General features: G+C 38.5%; 1 protein-coding gene and 1 long non-coding RNA gene across 3 annotated transcripts in view; one reads left to right on the top strand and one right to left on the bottom strand.

Moving 5' to 3' along the window:
- LOC141373610 (uncharacterized) overlaps nt 1-15,824 on the bottom strand; it is a 229,928-nt gene that overhangs the window by 197,064 nt on the left and 17,040 nt on the right. For both annotated transcript variants that reach the window (XR_012379809.1, XR_012379810.1), the window contains exons 2-3: nt 13,155-13,328; nt 3,351-3,453 (exon numbers count right to left, since the gene is read on the bottom strand). This is a non-coding gene — a long non-coding RNA (uncharacterized lncRNA). The remainder of the gene's footprint in view (nt 1-3,350; nt 3,454-13,154; nt 13,329-15,824) is intronic.
- Nucleotides 5,132-6,694, top strand: LOC112821229 (endoplasmic reticulum-Golgi intermediate compartment protein 3-like). Its single transcript, XM_073897640.1, is given in 3 exon segments — nt 5,132-5,517; nt 5,730-5,808; nt 5,811-6,694. Coding segments are annotated over 3 exon segments (1,161 nt in total). The 5' UTR covers nt 5,132-5,175; the 3' UTR covers nt 6,551-6,694.

Raw genomic sequence — 15,824 nt, 5'->3', positions numbered from 1 at the left:
TAAAAGATTTTATTTATTTATTAGAGAGCGAGCGAGAGAGAAACAGCATGAGAGGGGAGAGAGTCAGAGGGAGAAGCAGGCTCCCCACTGAGCTGGGAGCCTGATGTGGGACTCGATCCCAAGACTCCAGGATCATGACCTGAGCCGAAGGCAGTCGCTTAACCAACTGAGCCACCCAGGCACCCTATTAAAACTATTTCTAAGAAATTTCATTAACAGGAACAGTTCTGTGTTAGTGGAATTACTCTCCTATGAAGAGTAGTTATCAGCATCTTCCTTCTTATTTTTTATTCACAGGCACTATTTACCCAGGAAACACTTATAAGGTTAAGAAAGCATTGAGCTGGGCCTGGAGTTGGATGATACACAGATGAATGGGACAGTCCCTCTCCTCCAAGAAGATTTTGCTGTAGAGTAGTAGCCAGCCACACAGGCAGAAAGCCTCTCAACCATGTCCCAGTAGTTCTGTTAAGTTTGGGCCTATTAGAATCTAAAGGTGGGACCTCTGATGGATGGCTTTGTTTGTTTATTAAGGAGCTGCATTTAACCCCATACTAGTGGAGTAGTCCATGTTAGCCATGCCCATAATGAGATAAATGTATCAAGGTTAGCTTGGGTGACAGCTGCAAGCACCTATGCAAACTATCATGACAAAACAAAAGAATTGACAGAATTGAGTCAAGCTGTCCTTGTTTTTGTTTTTTTACTCTAATCACATATTGCTGCTATTTTAAGAGTTCAAGTCAATGTTTCTCGATCTGAAACTTGTTTGTTTCTTGATGGTGTCTTGAGAAACAAAAATGAAGATACTTATTAGAATTCTATGTCTTGTCTCTTGGCAGTATTATGTTTTTATTCATACAACCTTTTTAAAGTCAGGTGTATGCAGGTTGATCAATTCTTACAGAAATTCCTGTCAGAATTAATGTTATTATGGGTGATTACCACTAGAAAGAAATTAGTCACATCTTATAGTAAGATAATTAGAACCAGAATTCAAAAACTGTGAAGCTGAAAACACCCACAAAAAGCCTTATACAAAAATATTCATAGCAGTTATATTTGTAATAGCCAAAAAAACAAACAAAAAAAGGAAAGGAAAAAGAAAAAGAATTCAAATATCTATTATTAGCTTACTGAATAAATAAAACTGTGATACACTGTGGTGGGTTGAATAGTGGCTCCCAAAAAGATATGTCCACTTGGAACGTGTGAATGTGACCTTATTTGGAAAAAAAAGATCTTTGCAGATACAATTAATTAAGATGAGATCATCTTCCATTAAGGTCGATTCTAAATCCAGTGACACTGTCCATATAAGAGACATAAAAGAAGAAAGACACAGACACACAGAGGAAAAGGCCATGTGAAGACAGAGGCACAGATAAGGTGCAGCCACAAGCCAAGGACCACTAGGGGCCACCAGAAGCTGGAAGAAGCCAGGAAGGATTATTCCCCTAGAGTTATCAGAGGGAGCATGGCCTTCCCACACCTTGATTTCAGGCTTATGACCTCCAGAGCTGTGAGAGAATAAATTTTTGTGGTTCTAAGCTATGAAGTTTGTCATAATTTCTTAAGACAGTTCTAGGGAACTAAGAACAGGCATATTCATACAATGGAATACTGCTTAGCAATATAGAAGAATTAACTACTGATACCCTCAAAACATGGATGAATCTCACAAAGTAGTTGGATAAAAGAAGCCAGATAGTCAGACATAAAGACACTGTATAATTTTATTTACATGAAGTTCAAGAACAGGCAACTTAATCTATGGGAATAAAAATCAGAGGAATAGTTAACCTCTGGGGGTGGGGGTGGGGACTGACTGGAAAGCACGAAGGCACTTTCTGGAGAAATGGAAATGTTCTATGTCTTGATTGGGATGGTGATTACATAGGTGAATACATTTCTCAAAACTCATCAAAAAGTACACTTAAGAGCTGCTACATTTTATTCAATGTAAATTAGATCTTAATAAAAAAAAAATACTGAGAAAAAACCAAAACAACAAACGGCAATGAGGACTGAAATTATACACCAAGTCAGGGGTTGGAAAACTACAGCCTATGGGCCAAATCTGACCTGCTGCCAATAAAATTTTATTGGAGCACAGCCAGGCCCAATCATTTACATATTGTCTAGGGCTGCTTTCATCCTACAAAGTCAGAGTAGAGTAGTGGTGACAGAGACCGTATGGCCCGCAAAGCTGAACATATTTACTGTCTAGCCCTTTACAGCAAGTTTGCCAACCCCTGCACTAAAATTATAGTCTATAACTATGCCCGTAGCTATGGAGGCCCTTTCTTGTCTAACATTCTGTAATTCTCATTATACTCAATGGTATAAATTAGCAGTGTTTGTTAAGTAAGACACTTGAAATGTCTTCATCTAGGCACCTAGGTGAGACTGTGAGCTAAATCTTAGGATTCTTAGTTCATCAGTTCATTTTTCTTTCACTTGCCATTTTTTGGCACAATAGTTCAGTACTATACTCTCCAAAGTCATGGCATATAACCATATATGTGTTAACTTTATATGGCCTCACCTGGAGGCATGCTAGGAACTGAAGGAATACAGAAATGTCACCCCAAAATATGCCATCTGGTATATTAATATTTTGAATTAAAGGTACTTGAAAGACAGCAAACATAAGAAAAACACTCTAATTTTCCCTCTTCTTGAAAGCAGGAGATGAAATTCCCACATGAAAGATGCCCTCCCTATACAAGGAACATAACACTATCAACAGGGACAAGAAATTAAGACCAAGAGAATGCTACACAAACCTGTGTAAATAATTCTTCCCTTCCTTTAGCCTTCTCATATAGTCATTTTTCCATAATTGCCTCTCTTTGTTCAACCTAATATAAAAGCGAGTAGGTTTTGCCACTTGATTGGGTCTCTTTCATTATGAAGGCTCCCGTGTCATAAAACTTGTATTAAATAAATTGGTATGCTTTTCTCCTGCTGATCTGTCTTATGTCAATTTAATTCTCAGGCCCAGTCAAAAGAACCCTAAGAGCCCTTACAGAGCTTGATAGTTGATTACAGAGAAATGAAAGACAAAATTGGCAATGGATGGGGCCAGGGCTGAGAGAACTTAGCGGATGAAGTGATCCCAAGCAGCTATGGCGCAGTGCTTGAGTAAGGCCTAGCAAACTTGGTGGGATTCTTGCAGACATGTTATCAAAAGGGCCTAATCCGAAGGTCAAGGGACTCCAGGGTAAAAGTCTCTGAGCTTAGAAAGTCAAAACTATCAGCCAGATAGGGCTTTTCATTGCAGTTAAAATAAAAACCAAAATCCTTAAAATGGTCTCCAAGGCCCTGAGTAATATGTCACTGCCTACCTCTCAGCCTTTCTTCTTCCTTCCTTCTACAACTTCTTTTAAGAGTAGGAACATGATCAGTGTTGACTTTCAGAAGATTCCTCTGGCAGCAGTAGGGGAGAGCCTGAAAATGAAGAGAACAGTTAGAGACCACAGGGATGGCTTAAGCAATGAAGATCATTTGATGAATGTCTGAATTAGGAGAATGACAGTGGGAATGAAGAAATGATGGATTCCAGCATAAATAAAACATTTTATTATTCACTCAATGAAACACTAAATAGCAATGAAAACAAACCTCCCTCAAATTACTGAGTTCATTAAATGCATCGTAACTTCTTGTGCCTTACTAATGGATAGGAGTTCCTCAGCACCTTTATAGGTCAGGTGGCTGGGGTTTCCAGCAGGTGGAAGCTATTTGCTATCTGTTCTCCTAGCCCCATGGTTCTCAAACTTGAGCATGTATCATAATCTCCTGGAGGGCTTATTAAAACACATCTTCCTGGGTCCCACTCCCAGAGTTTCTGATTTATAGGCCTCTAGTGAGAATTTGTAATTCTAACGAGTTCTAACAAGTTCCTAGGTGATGCCATTGCTACAGGTCCAAGGACAACATTTTGAGAACCACTTTCTAGCCAAAAGCAGACAAGCTAGGAAATTGGGACCCCAAATGAAAGGGGTAGGAGAGAGCTTCTTCAACTCTGGCTCTCCAAGCCCGGGAAGAGAAACACTCTTTTTCAGGCACTTAGAAGAAGAGTGACTCCATCTACCCACGAAGCCCTCTTCTTCCTAAAGGGAGTTAGCTTTCCCAAGTTACAGACCTCATAATATCTACCCTATCCTAAAGGCAGCCCCAGAAACACAGATAATCAACAAGGGCCTCTGATGGCTGCTTTTAATTATTGAGTTGCACCAGGAAGGAATTAGGGGAAGAAAGGGGGAAAGGGGAAGGTCAGGAACATGTGTTTGAACCATTTTCTTCCCAAAAACTCCTGTGAGAATTAAGAGATAAAAAAGCATAGTGCCTGAGACATTAAGAGCACTCAATAAATGTTCACTGTTATTATTATTGACTTCAACTTTTTTGAGGTAGGTATTTGGAAAGATGGTTGCATCATAACAGAGTATGTGGGAAAAGCAAGTTTATCAGGAAGGTTATTAACTTAGGAACATTTTAATATCTGCATTTTTATATTTATAAATTTTAATGTCGTGGCTCTAAGGTTAAAATTGCAGAATTTTATAAAACAGAGCTAACAAGTTATATGAGAAACAAAGAAGACAGCATAAAGTTTCCAGAGCTTCCCTTGGGAAATGGAGATGTGACCCAGTTTGAGGCCTCACTATCTAGAGGGTATCCTTAATGCTAGCTAGCAGCTGGCTGGCTCATGGAGACTAGTTTTTGAGAGCAGGCAGTAAACACATGTTAAGCTTGTGATGTGCTTTGGCAGAAAGTCTTGACAAACCGCTCTCATTCTTTAAACACATGGTTCCAAAGTTTCTAAACAAAGTGCAATATGAACTTTGACTTTCCCTCCCCTGGTGGGGGCAGGGAGGGGCAGATTTTGCAATGCCTTATTAAATATGTCAGGGTTTTGCTTGTTGCAAAAAAAAAACATGTGTTCTCTTCAGGCAAGAGTTTCTTTTTGGCACATTCCTATACTTTAATATTTGTATCTCAGCTATCCATTCCAATAGTATTTCTATGCTTTATATACTTTCAAATTACCCTGAGACATTTACGTGAGTTCTATAAATTATACACAACTTACTTAAAGTAAAAAACAACAAACCAGAGGAGGCTGCAGGGGCGGGCCGGCTGGCGTCCCCTTTCCGGCTGGTCCCCATGGAGGCGCTGGGGAAGCTCAAGCAGTTCGATGCCTACCCCAAGACTCTGGAGGACTTCCGGGTCAAAACCTGCGGGGGCGCCATGGTGACTATTGTCAGTGGCCTTCTCATGCTGCTACTGTTTCTGTCCAAGCTGCAGTATTACCTCACCACTGAGGTGCATCCTGAACTCTACGTGGACAAGTCACGGGGAGATAAACTGAAGATCAACATCGACGTATTTTTTCCACACATGCCTTGTGCCTATCTGAGCATCGATGCCATGGATGTGGCTGGGGAGCAGCAGCTGGATGTGGAGCACAACCTGTTTAAGCAATGGCTAGATAAGGATGGCATCCCCGTGAGGGCGCCTGGGTGGCTCAGTTGGTTAAGCGACTGCCTTCGGCTCAGGTCATGATCCTGGAGTCCCGGGATCGAGTCCCGCATCGGGCTCCCTGCTCAGCGGGGAGTCTGCTTCTTCCTCTGACCCTCTTCCCTCTTGTGCTCTCTATCTCTCATTCTCTCTCTCTCAAATAAATAAATAAAATCTTAAAAAAAAAAAAAAAAAAAAAGGATGGCATCCCCGTGAGCTCAGAGGCCGAGCGTCATGAGCTTGGGAAGGTTGAGGTAAAAGTGTTTGACCCTGACTCCCTGGACCTGATCCCTGTGAGAGTTGCTACGGTGCCGAGACGGAAGACATCAGGTGCTGTAACACCTGTGAAGATGTGCGGGAGGCCTATCGCCGTCGGGGCTGGGCCTTCAAGAACCCAGACACTATTGAGCAGTGCCAGCGAGAAGGCTTCAGCCAGAAGATGCAGGAGCAGAAGAATGAAGGCTGCCAAGTATATGGCTTCTTAGAAGTCAACAAGGTGGCCGGAAACTTCCACTTTGCTCCCGGGAAGAGCTTCCAGCAGTCCCACGTGCATGTCCATCACTTGCAGAGCTTCGGCCTCGACAATATCAACATGACCCACTACATCCGGCACCTGTCATTCGGGGAGGACTACCCTGGCATTGTGAACCCCCTGGACCGCACCAACGTCACTGCACCCCAAGCCTCCATGATGTTCCAGTACTTTGTGAAGGTGGTACCCACAGTGTACATGAAGGTAGACGAGGAGGTGCTGAGGACAAATCAGTTCTCTGTGACCAGACACGAGAAGGTTGCAAATGGGCTGATGGGCGACCAGGGGCTTCCCGGAGTCTTCGTGCTGTATGAGCTGTCGCCCATGATGGTGAAACTGACAGAGAAGCACAGGTCCTTCACACACTTCCTGACGGGTGTGTGCGCCATCATTGGGGGCATGTTCACAGTGGCTGGACTCATCGATTCACTCATCTACCACTCGGCTCGAGCCATCCAGAAGAAAATTGATCTCGGGAAGACAATGTAGTTGTCTCCTTCCCCCTGTTGTTCTCTTCTCCTCCTGTTTCTCTTTGGCCCTGTGGTCATTCCCAGCCTCTTCCCCACCCCACCCCCACTCAGCGCCGGTCTCAGTGCAGGTTGATAAATCTATTGATTGTGATAGTAAAAAACAAAAAAACAAAACAAAAAAAACAACAACAAACCAGAAAAACCATATAAATTTAACTAAAATTTATTAAAAATTATAAGAATATATTTATTTGTAAACTTTTAGCAACTATTTTGTGGTTTGTTTTTTCAGGTCAAATTATGAACCTACAACTTTAGAAAACCCACATAGTTAATATTCTTAAAAGTGAAAATGCAATTATTAGACTCATTCCATATGATTCAGTTAAATGCAGTTCAACATTCATTTACTGTGTGACTGGTAGGTTTAGGGGACACATAGGTGATTAAATGATGAAATCCTTGTCCTTAAGGAGTTCATATGGTCTTTTGACCATGTGTTTCTTTGTCCCTCCAGCACTAGATTATGATTGTCTAGTTCCTAGAGGAAGAAGTGACTGCCATGCAGTCTGAACGTGTTGTCACTGAGGAAGGGAACTTTGGTTGGCTTTTGAAAGATACTAAGGATTGGGGTGGGGAAGTGGGAAGAGAAGGGCAGGACATTCTAAACAGAAGTAACAAAATAAGTGCAAACACTGACATAAAAAAAGAATTTGTTGAGATTTGATGAGCAGCTCTACAGGGCTATAGCTCCTGTGTTCATATTAAGGGTGCAAATGAGGGTAAAAAAGTTAGGTGGGGCCAGATGGTGGAAGGTTCTTTTTGTGTTCCAAGGGATTTCGATTTTAGCTGTAGGAGGCTGGAAGCCATGGAAGAAAGGTACAAGATTTGATCTGTCTTTTGGCAACAAGTTTAGGGGCAACAGTATAGAGAGTGGACCAAAGTGAAGTACCTCAACAAAAAGTCATGTTAGGATTTGGTCACAACAGCCCTCAGGAGGCAGAACTCTGTTTACTGTATTTTTAAGTGTTTGATTTGACAGTAGTCTTAAATTGTTTTTATTTTTATTATTTTTTAAAAGATTTATTTATTTTTAGAGAGAGTGTGGGGGGAGCACACAAGCTGGGGGTGGGGGCAGATGGAGAGAGAGAATCTCAAGCAGACACCCCACTGAGCCGGAAGCCCGAGGCAGGGCTTGATCTCACCACCCTGAGTTCATGACCTGAGCCAAAATCAAGAGTTGGACACTCAACTGACTAAGCCACCCAGGTACCTCAACCTTAAATTGTTTTTAAATTGTTGTATTATACAAAATGCAACAATTGCTGAAAATGAGCTAAAACTAAGGCCCTATCCAAAGGCCTACAGTATGAAAAAAGAGTGAAAAATTGAAAATATAAGGATTTCAGGAAAAAACACACATCTCCCCTCCCCCCTCAACACACACACATATTAGGTATGACGTTAAGGAGTAAAGATATTTCCTTGGTTGTTGGTAAAATTCTTTCCCAGCAGCTTAACTAATTAACATAAGATAAAAATCTAAGACATCTTTGTATGAGGGCAGAGGGAGTGTGATTCCTGGGATATACTGTGGAACAACTAATATTTTATTAAAGGAAGTAGAAAAGAAAGTTTGGGTTTATGAGTCAATCAATTTGATATTTAAAAGGAAAACTATGGGGAATAATATTAATAGTTATATATAAAAGATGTCAATCAACATAGTATACAAGAGTGGCTAGGATAATAATTTTAGACTATAAATAGTCATAAAAAATGCTAACAAAGCACTGGGCTATATGCTACTTATGTATTATTACATAACAAAGAAATCTGAGTTTGTAAAGTCTTCATAATAAAATTCAACTTCAGAAATTTATTTTAAAACTTATATAGAGTTTCAGGTGCATACACTAAATTTGATTTCACTTTACTACTGAAAACATAAAACATTGAAAAAATCAAATATTATTTTTTTTCAAGTTTTTGTTTAAATTCTAGTTAGTAGGGGCACCTGGGTGGCACAGTCGGTTAAGTGTCCAACTCTCGGTTTCGGTTCAGGTCGTGATCTCAGGGTTGTGAGATCCAGCCTGCATCTGCTCCATGCCCAGCACAGAGTCTGCTTTGGACTGTCTCTCCCTCTTCCTCTGCTCCCCCCCACCTCTGTGCTCTCTCATGCCCTCTCTCTTTCTCAAATAAATAAATAAATCTTTAAATTCCAGTTAATATACAGTGTAATATTAGTTTCAGGTGTAGAATTTGGTGATTCATCACTTACATATAACACCCAGTGCTCATCACAAGTGCCCTCCTTAAATACCCATCACCTATTTAACCCATCCCTCTGCCCACCTCCCCTCCAGCAACCCTCAGTTTGTTCTTTATAGTTAAGAGTCTGTTTTCTGGTTTGCACCTCTTTTTTCCCCATGTTCATCTGTTTCATTTCTTAAATTCCACATGAGTGAAATCATACAGTACTTGTCTTTGACTTATTTCACTTACCGTAATACTCTCTAGCTCCACATCATGGCAAATGGCAAGATTTCATTCTTTTTTATGGCTGAGTAATATTCTATTATACACCATGACTTCTTTATCCATTCATCAGTCAATGGGCATTTTGGCTCTTTCCATAACTTGGCTATTGTTGATAATGCTGCTATAAACATCAGGGTGCATGTATCCTTTCAAATCAGTATTTTTGTGTCCTTTATGTAAATACCTAGCAGTGCATTTGCTGGGTGGTAGGGTAGTTCTATTTTTAACTTTCTGAGGAACCTCCATACTGTTTTCCAGAGTGGCTGCACCAGTTTGCATTCCCACCGACAGTGCAAGAGTGCTCTCCTTTCTCTGCATCTTCACCAACATCCGTTGTTTCCTGTGTTGTTAATTTTAGCCATTCTGACTGGTGTGAGGTGATATCTCATTGTAGCTTTGATTTGTATTTCCCTGATGGTGAGTGATGTTGACCATCTTTCCATATGTATGTTAGCCATTTGTATGTCTTCTTTGGAAAAATGTCTATTCATATCTTCTGCCCATTTTCTAACTGGGTTATTTGTTTTTTGGGGGTGTTGAGTTTTATAAGTTCTTTCTATATTTTGGATACTAACCCTTTATCAGATGTCGTTTGCAAATATCTGCTCCCATTCTGAAGGTTGCCTTTTAGTTTTGTTGATTGTTTCCTTCACTGTGCAGAGCTTTATATCTTGATGAAGTCCCAGTAGTTTATTTTTGCTTTTGTTTCTTCTTGCCTCGGCAAGAAGTTGCTAGGCTGATGTCAAAGAGGTTACTGCCTGTGTTCTCCTCTAGGATTTTGATGGTTTCCTGTCTCACGTTTAGGTCTGTCATTCATTTTGAATGTGTAAGAAAGTAGTCCAGGGGTGCCTGGTGGGTCAGTTGATTAAGCATCCAACTCTTGATTTCGGCTCAGGTCATGATCAAGCCCCACATCAGGCTCTGTGCTCAGCAGGGAGTCTTCTTGAGTTCTCTCCCTCCCTCTCTCCCTTTGCCCCTCCCCATGCTTGCACTCTCTCTCTAATAATAGAGATAAAGAAATAAATCTTTTTTAAAAAAAGTAGTCCAATTTCATTCTTTTGCATGTTGTTGTCCAATTTTCCCCAACACCATTTGTTGAAGAGACTGTCTTTTTTCCAATGGATGTTCTTTCCTGCTTTAAGTTTAGGTGACCATATAGTCTTGGGTTTATTTCTGGGTTTTCTATTCTGTTCCATTCATCTAAGTGTGTTTTTCTGCCAATACCATACTGTCTTGATCACTAGAGTTTTGTAATATAATTTAAAGTCTGAAATTGTGATGTCTCCAGCTTTGTCTTTCTTTTTCAAGATTGCTTTGGCTATTTGGGATCTTTTGTAGTTCCATACAAATTTTAGGATTGTTTGTTCTAGCTCTATGAAAAATGCTATTAGTATTTTGATAGGGATTGCATTAAATGTGTAGACTGCTTTGGGTAGTATGGACATTATAACAATGTTTGTTCTTCTAATCCATGAGCATGTAATGTTTTTCAATTTCTTTGGGTCATCTTTGATTTCTTTCATCAGTGTTTTATAGTTTTCAGAGTACTAGTCTTTTACCTCTGGTTAGATTTATCCCTAGGTACCTTATAGTTTTCCAATTGTACATGGGATCAATTCCTTGAAGAAATCAAAATACCAATTTTTTTAAAGATTTTATTTATTTATTTGACAGATAGAGAGAGAGAGCGCGTGCACACAGGCATGGGGAGTGGGAGAAGGAGAGGCAGGCTCCCCGCTGAGCAAGGAGCCTGATACGGGGCTCGATCCCGGGACTCCGGGATCGTGACCTGAGCTGAAGGCAGACACTTAACGATCTGAGCCACCCAGGTGCCCTGAAATCAAATATTAATTTAAAAAAGCTCTTCTTTCACACAGATTCTCAAAATGAGTCATAGAGGAAAGTATCCAACCAGATCAGATTTTGTTATCATTAACTTACTTCACAGAGTGTATAAAGAAAAACAAACCAAAAAACCCTACTAAATTTAATTAAATCTTTTTAAAGATAGCATAAAATATATTCATTAGAAATTCTGATACCAATTTTTTTGTCTTAAACATGGAACCAAATTACAAACAAACCTCACTTAAAAGGTATTGCTTTTATCTTCCCTTCTTTTATCTTTTTTTTTTTGAGGTAAAATTCGTATTTGTTTCAGGTATAAGACATTATAATTTGATATTTGTATACACTACTAAGTGATCACCACTATAAGTGCAGTTACCAGGCATCACTATACAATAGACCTCCTTCACCCATTTCGCCTACCCCCCAAACCTCCTTTCCCTCTTAAAACTACCAATCTGTATCTATGAATTTTTGGGTTTTTTTTTTAAGTAAACTCTATGCCCAAAGTGGGGCTTGAACTCATAACTTCAAGATCAAGAGTCACATGCTCTACCAGCTGACCCAGCCAGGTACCTGCTTTGTTTTTCAGATGCTGTATATAAGTAAAATGATACAGTATTTATCTTTCTCTGTCTGACTTATTTCACTTAGCATAATACCATCAAGGTCCATCCATTTGTTGCAAATGGCAAGCTTTCCTTCTTTCTTATGGCTGAATAGTATTTGGTTGTGTGTGTGTATGTGTATACATATATATATGTATACATCTACATGTATATATCTATATCTATATATGTATATTGCCATCTTCTTTATTCATTCATCTGTCAATGGACACTTAAGTTGTTTCCATATCTTGGCTATTTTAATAATGCTGCAATGAACATGCGGTGTATGTATCTTTTTGAATTAGTGTTTTTGTATTTTTTAGATAAATACCCAGGAGTGGAGTAGCTGAACTATATGTTAGTTCTATTTTTAATTTTTTGACAAATCTCCATACTATTTTTCTGTAGTAGCTAAACCAATTTAAAATCCCACCAACAGTGTACAAAGATTCTCTTTTCTTCACATCCTTTCCAACACTTACTTCTTGTCTTTTTGATAATAGCCATTCTGACATGTATGAAGTTGATAACTCATTCTGTTTTGATTTGCATTTCTCTGATGATTAGTAATGTTAAACATCTTTTCATGTGCCTGTTGGCCATAGGTACATTCTTTGGAAAAATGTCTATTCAGATCCTCTGCCCATTTGTTAGTCAGGTTGTGTGTTTCGTTATTGTGTTATGAGTTCTTTATATATTTTGGATATTAACACCTTATTGGATATATGACTTGCAAATATTTTCTCCCATTCAGTAGCTTGCCTTTTTGTTTTGTTGATCATTTCCTTTGCTGTGTAGATACTCTTGACGTAGTCCTGAGATGAAGGCAGACACTTAACTGGCTAAACCACCCAGGTGCAATTTTGTACAATATGAATGAGAATCATATAGGTGAGAAAAAGAGAGTAAAGGGAAAAATAAAGAATGAATATTTAACAATCTCTGGCTGGGTAAAAACTTATAATCTTAGATACAATGATGGGCTTAGTAAAGAAAAATTTGTGTTACTACATAACAGTTAAAAGTTGGCATAAACTACCAACATAATAAAAATCTGAAAGCTGAAACCAAATTGGATAAATATTTGATACGTATTACAATACAGAAAACTCATATACACCGATAAAAAACTTTTAAGGTCCTAAAACATGAATTGGCAAGAGAAATACATTTTTTAATTACAAAAAAAGGAGTAAATTTAGAAAAATTTGGTAAAAAGCCTTACTAATAAATTCTGATTAATATATTTAACATTTTTTCCCATTAGCAAAGTTTTTATCCCTACTTTGTTTTGTTTTTTAATGTGCATAGCCAATGTTGCCAAAAGCACTGTCTTCTGAAAGGAGCACTCTCTACCTTGCTAGTGGGTGACATTTGGCAATTTATATTAAAATGCACATATCTTTGATTCAGCATATGCATTTGGGGAACACCTTACTAGGTTGAAATACACTTTGTATTTAGACTTTTTGTTATTGTTTTTCAAGTATCAGTAGTCCTATCAAGCTCCAGAGGATAATGTGGAGTTTAGTATTAGAACCCACAGGACCTGGAAAGCACCTGGAACCAAAGAAATTCTAGGGATCAGCTGCTCCTTCTTATTTTTCCCTCATGGCATCTTACATTCTCTTAGCAGCTCTGTCCCATTCTCCTCTTTCTGTTAACTGGCTTCTTTGGCTTATCCATAGTGTCTGATTTTACACATGTCTTCTGAAGGTTAGCAAGGGATTCTATTCATCATCGCTCAGGAATCCAGGTTGATGGAGACTCCCTCTCAGTAGTGTGCTTCTTTGATCACTGTGGCAGGGAGAAGAAACATGAAGGATTGTGCAACGGCACTTGCTCTTAATACATCTGCCCAGAAATGATACATGCCAAGTCTGCTCACATTTCACTGGCCAAAGCAAGGTACCAGGCCACAACTAACTCCAAGGTCATCAGGGAAGAGCAATCAATATCCAGGAAGAGAACTGGAATTTTTGTGAACAGTCCTTGTGATTTCCTCATCAATATGTTTGTGGGCTCACTTAAGCTTCCTATAAATGTGGATTAAATTTAAAGTTATGGTCCTTCATTCTTTTTCTTTTTAAACATTTATTTTTATATTTTATGTCACATTTACTGACATAAAATTGTACAAATGAATAGAAATCCACAACACACATGCATCATGCTCAACTAAAAACCAGTTGAAAGTTCAAATGCATGAGTTTGGCAAATTCTCTGTTGAGGCAAAATAGCCAATTATGCAACAAAAACAACACACTAACAAGTAAACATGGTGTCATAATACTGTATCTTATTATAAGTATTTTAAGCAATGCTTGTAACTTTTAGTTCCTTCTCTAAACCTTCATATTTATGATAAATAATTCTACTAATAGACATGCTTAGTGGCTTAACCTTGAAATAAAAAAATTTTCAGTCTATTATTTCTTTTTTAGCCTTCTGAGTTTAATTGAAAAGTATCCTGAAATTACCATTTGCAAATATTTTATCTTACTCCTGCATAACTAAAACTATTAGAGAGATAAATCAAATGCTAATGATGATAAGAGTGGAACAGTTATCCATCACTCTTGATTTTAAAATTTTAGTGTATTCTTCAGACTAGCATCCTTCCTCGCCCCTTTAATAAGTAAATGCTATACAGTTCAACTTAAAAAAATCTATACTAACAAATACATTTGTCTAATTTACATATTGAAATTTTCTGTAAGATTTCATGTAGAAAGTCTCCAAGGCTAAAATTAATTTTGATAACTACGTCTGTAGACCATTTTCTTTGTCACAAATCCAATTGGTATTTGAGTTTTAGATCTCTCATTTTGAAAGATCTTCTAAAACACAAATTTAATCTCATAACTTTTTCAGACTTTCTTAAATTTCTCTTCTTTGTAAGCCATCCTAGCAAGACTCCCTAGTGAGCAAAACACCAGAATTTTAAAAGCAGTTTATACAGCATATTTGTAAAAATTGCTTCCCTAAACCTAGAGGATGAGGCAAGAGTTTATTTTCTACAATTTCTTGCATCTTTATTACTTGGCTAACAAAATCAGCTTTCTTTCTGACTTTATATCATGGTCTCCTTCTCAACCCCTCAGCTTTGGTTTTATTGAACAAAACACGGTGACACTTTGGTTTTTGTAGGATTTTCAAAAGATGTAATTACTACGACCCAAATGTTTCAATCAAACCAGTGTACTGTTTTTTTTAAAGATTTTATTTATTTATTTGACAGAGAGAGACACAGCGAGAGAGAGAACACAAGCAGGGGGAGTGGGAGAGGGAGAAGCAGGCCTCCTGCTGAACAGAGAGCTCAATGCAGGGCTAGATCCCCATGACCTGAGCCGAAGGCAGACGCTTAACAACTGAGCCACTCAGACACCCCCAGTGTACTGCTTTTGTCGTCTCATCTATATGTTGGGTGCACACTGGCTTTATTAGTTACATCCATCTTTATGATAAAGCATCATTTAAAAAAATTCAATGATCATGGTTTCTATCACAAACTCTTGGAGAAAGTGAGTTTACCATTTTTAGTGAGATCATTTTGGTTCCATAAGACAGAAAATTCTACTTTAAATAGCTAAAACAAATTAAAAAAATGATTTATTGGCTTATATAATTGAAAAAGTCCATGGGTAGATAGCAGAAGCTGGATCTCAGTTAAAGGGTTCAAACTATCATCCAGATTCAGTTTCTCTTCATCCTTTACTCTGCCTTCTACTGTGTTGGTTTCACTCTCAGGTGCCATGTGGTACTCCCCAGAAACCCGAGGCACACATTCATTCAGATTCAAGTTTAGTAGAAGAGTCATAGTTTCTTCCCTGTCGTTTCTCCACAAGTTGCAGGATCCACTCTGATTGGACCATTTTAGTCACATGTCTTTGGCAAAGAGATCCTAGGACCTATATCAGTTATGAATTCTTTGAGCTGCAACTAACAGAAAAATCTAACTAACAGTAAGCAATGTAGACATTTGTGATCTCATTTAACAAGAAAATTGAAGATGGGCAGTTCAAAGGCTAGTGTCATTTCTTGAAGTTCATCCTTTTCCAGTAATCTATAATACTCATCTCTCATAAATCAAGTTACCATATATATATATATATATATAGAGAGAGAGAGAGAGAGAGAGATCAATTTCTAAACTCTAGTTCCACTAGTCAAGTTTTTGTTGCTGGGCCACTGTCAATATGCTTTACTTAATATAAATTTATAAGAAGTCTTATATGTAATAGAGCAAATATTCCCCCTTCTTCTTGAGGAATATCTTGTCTATCTTGAGCT

Source organism: Callorhinus ursinus, unplaced genomic scaffold (assembly GCF_003265705.2).
Source record: "Callorhinus ursinus isolate GAN/ISIS: 27379988/994484 unplaced genomic scaffold, GSC_fseal_2.0 scaffold10, whole genome shotgun sequence".
Classification (NCBI taxonomy): domain Eukaryota; kingdom Metazoa; phylum Chordata; class Mammalia; order Carnivora; family Otariidae; genus Callorhinus; species Callorhinus ursinus.
The sequence above is the reverse complement of the archived record's forward strand: the minus strand, read 5'-3'. Positions and strand labels throughout refer to the sequence as shown.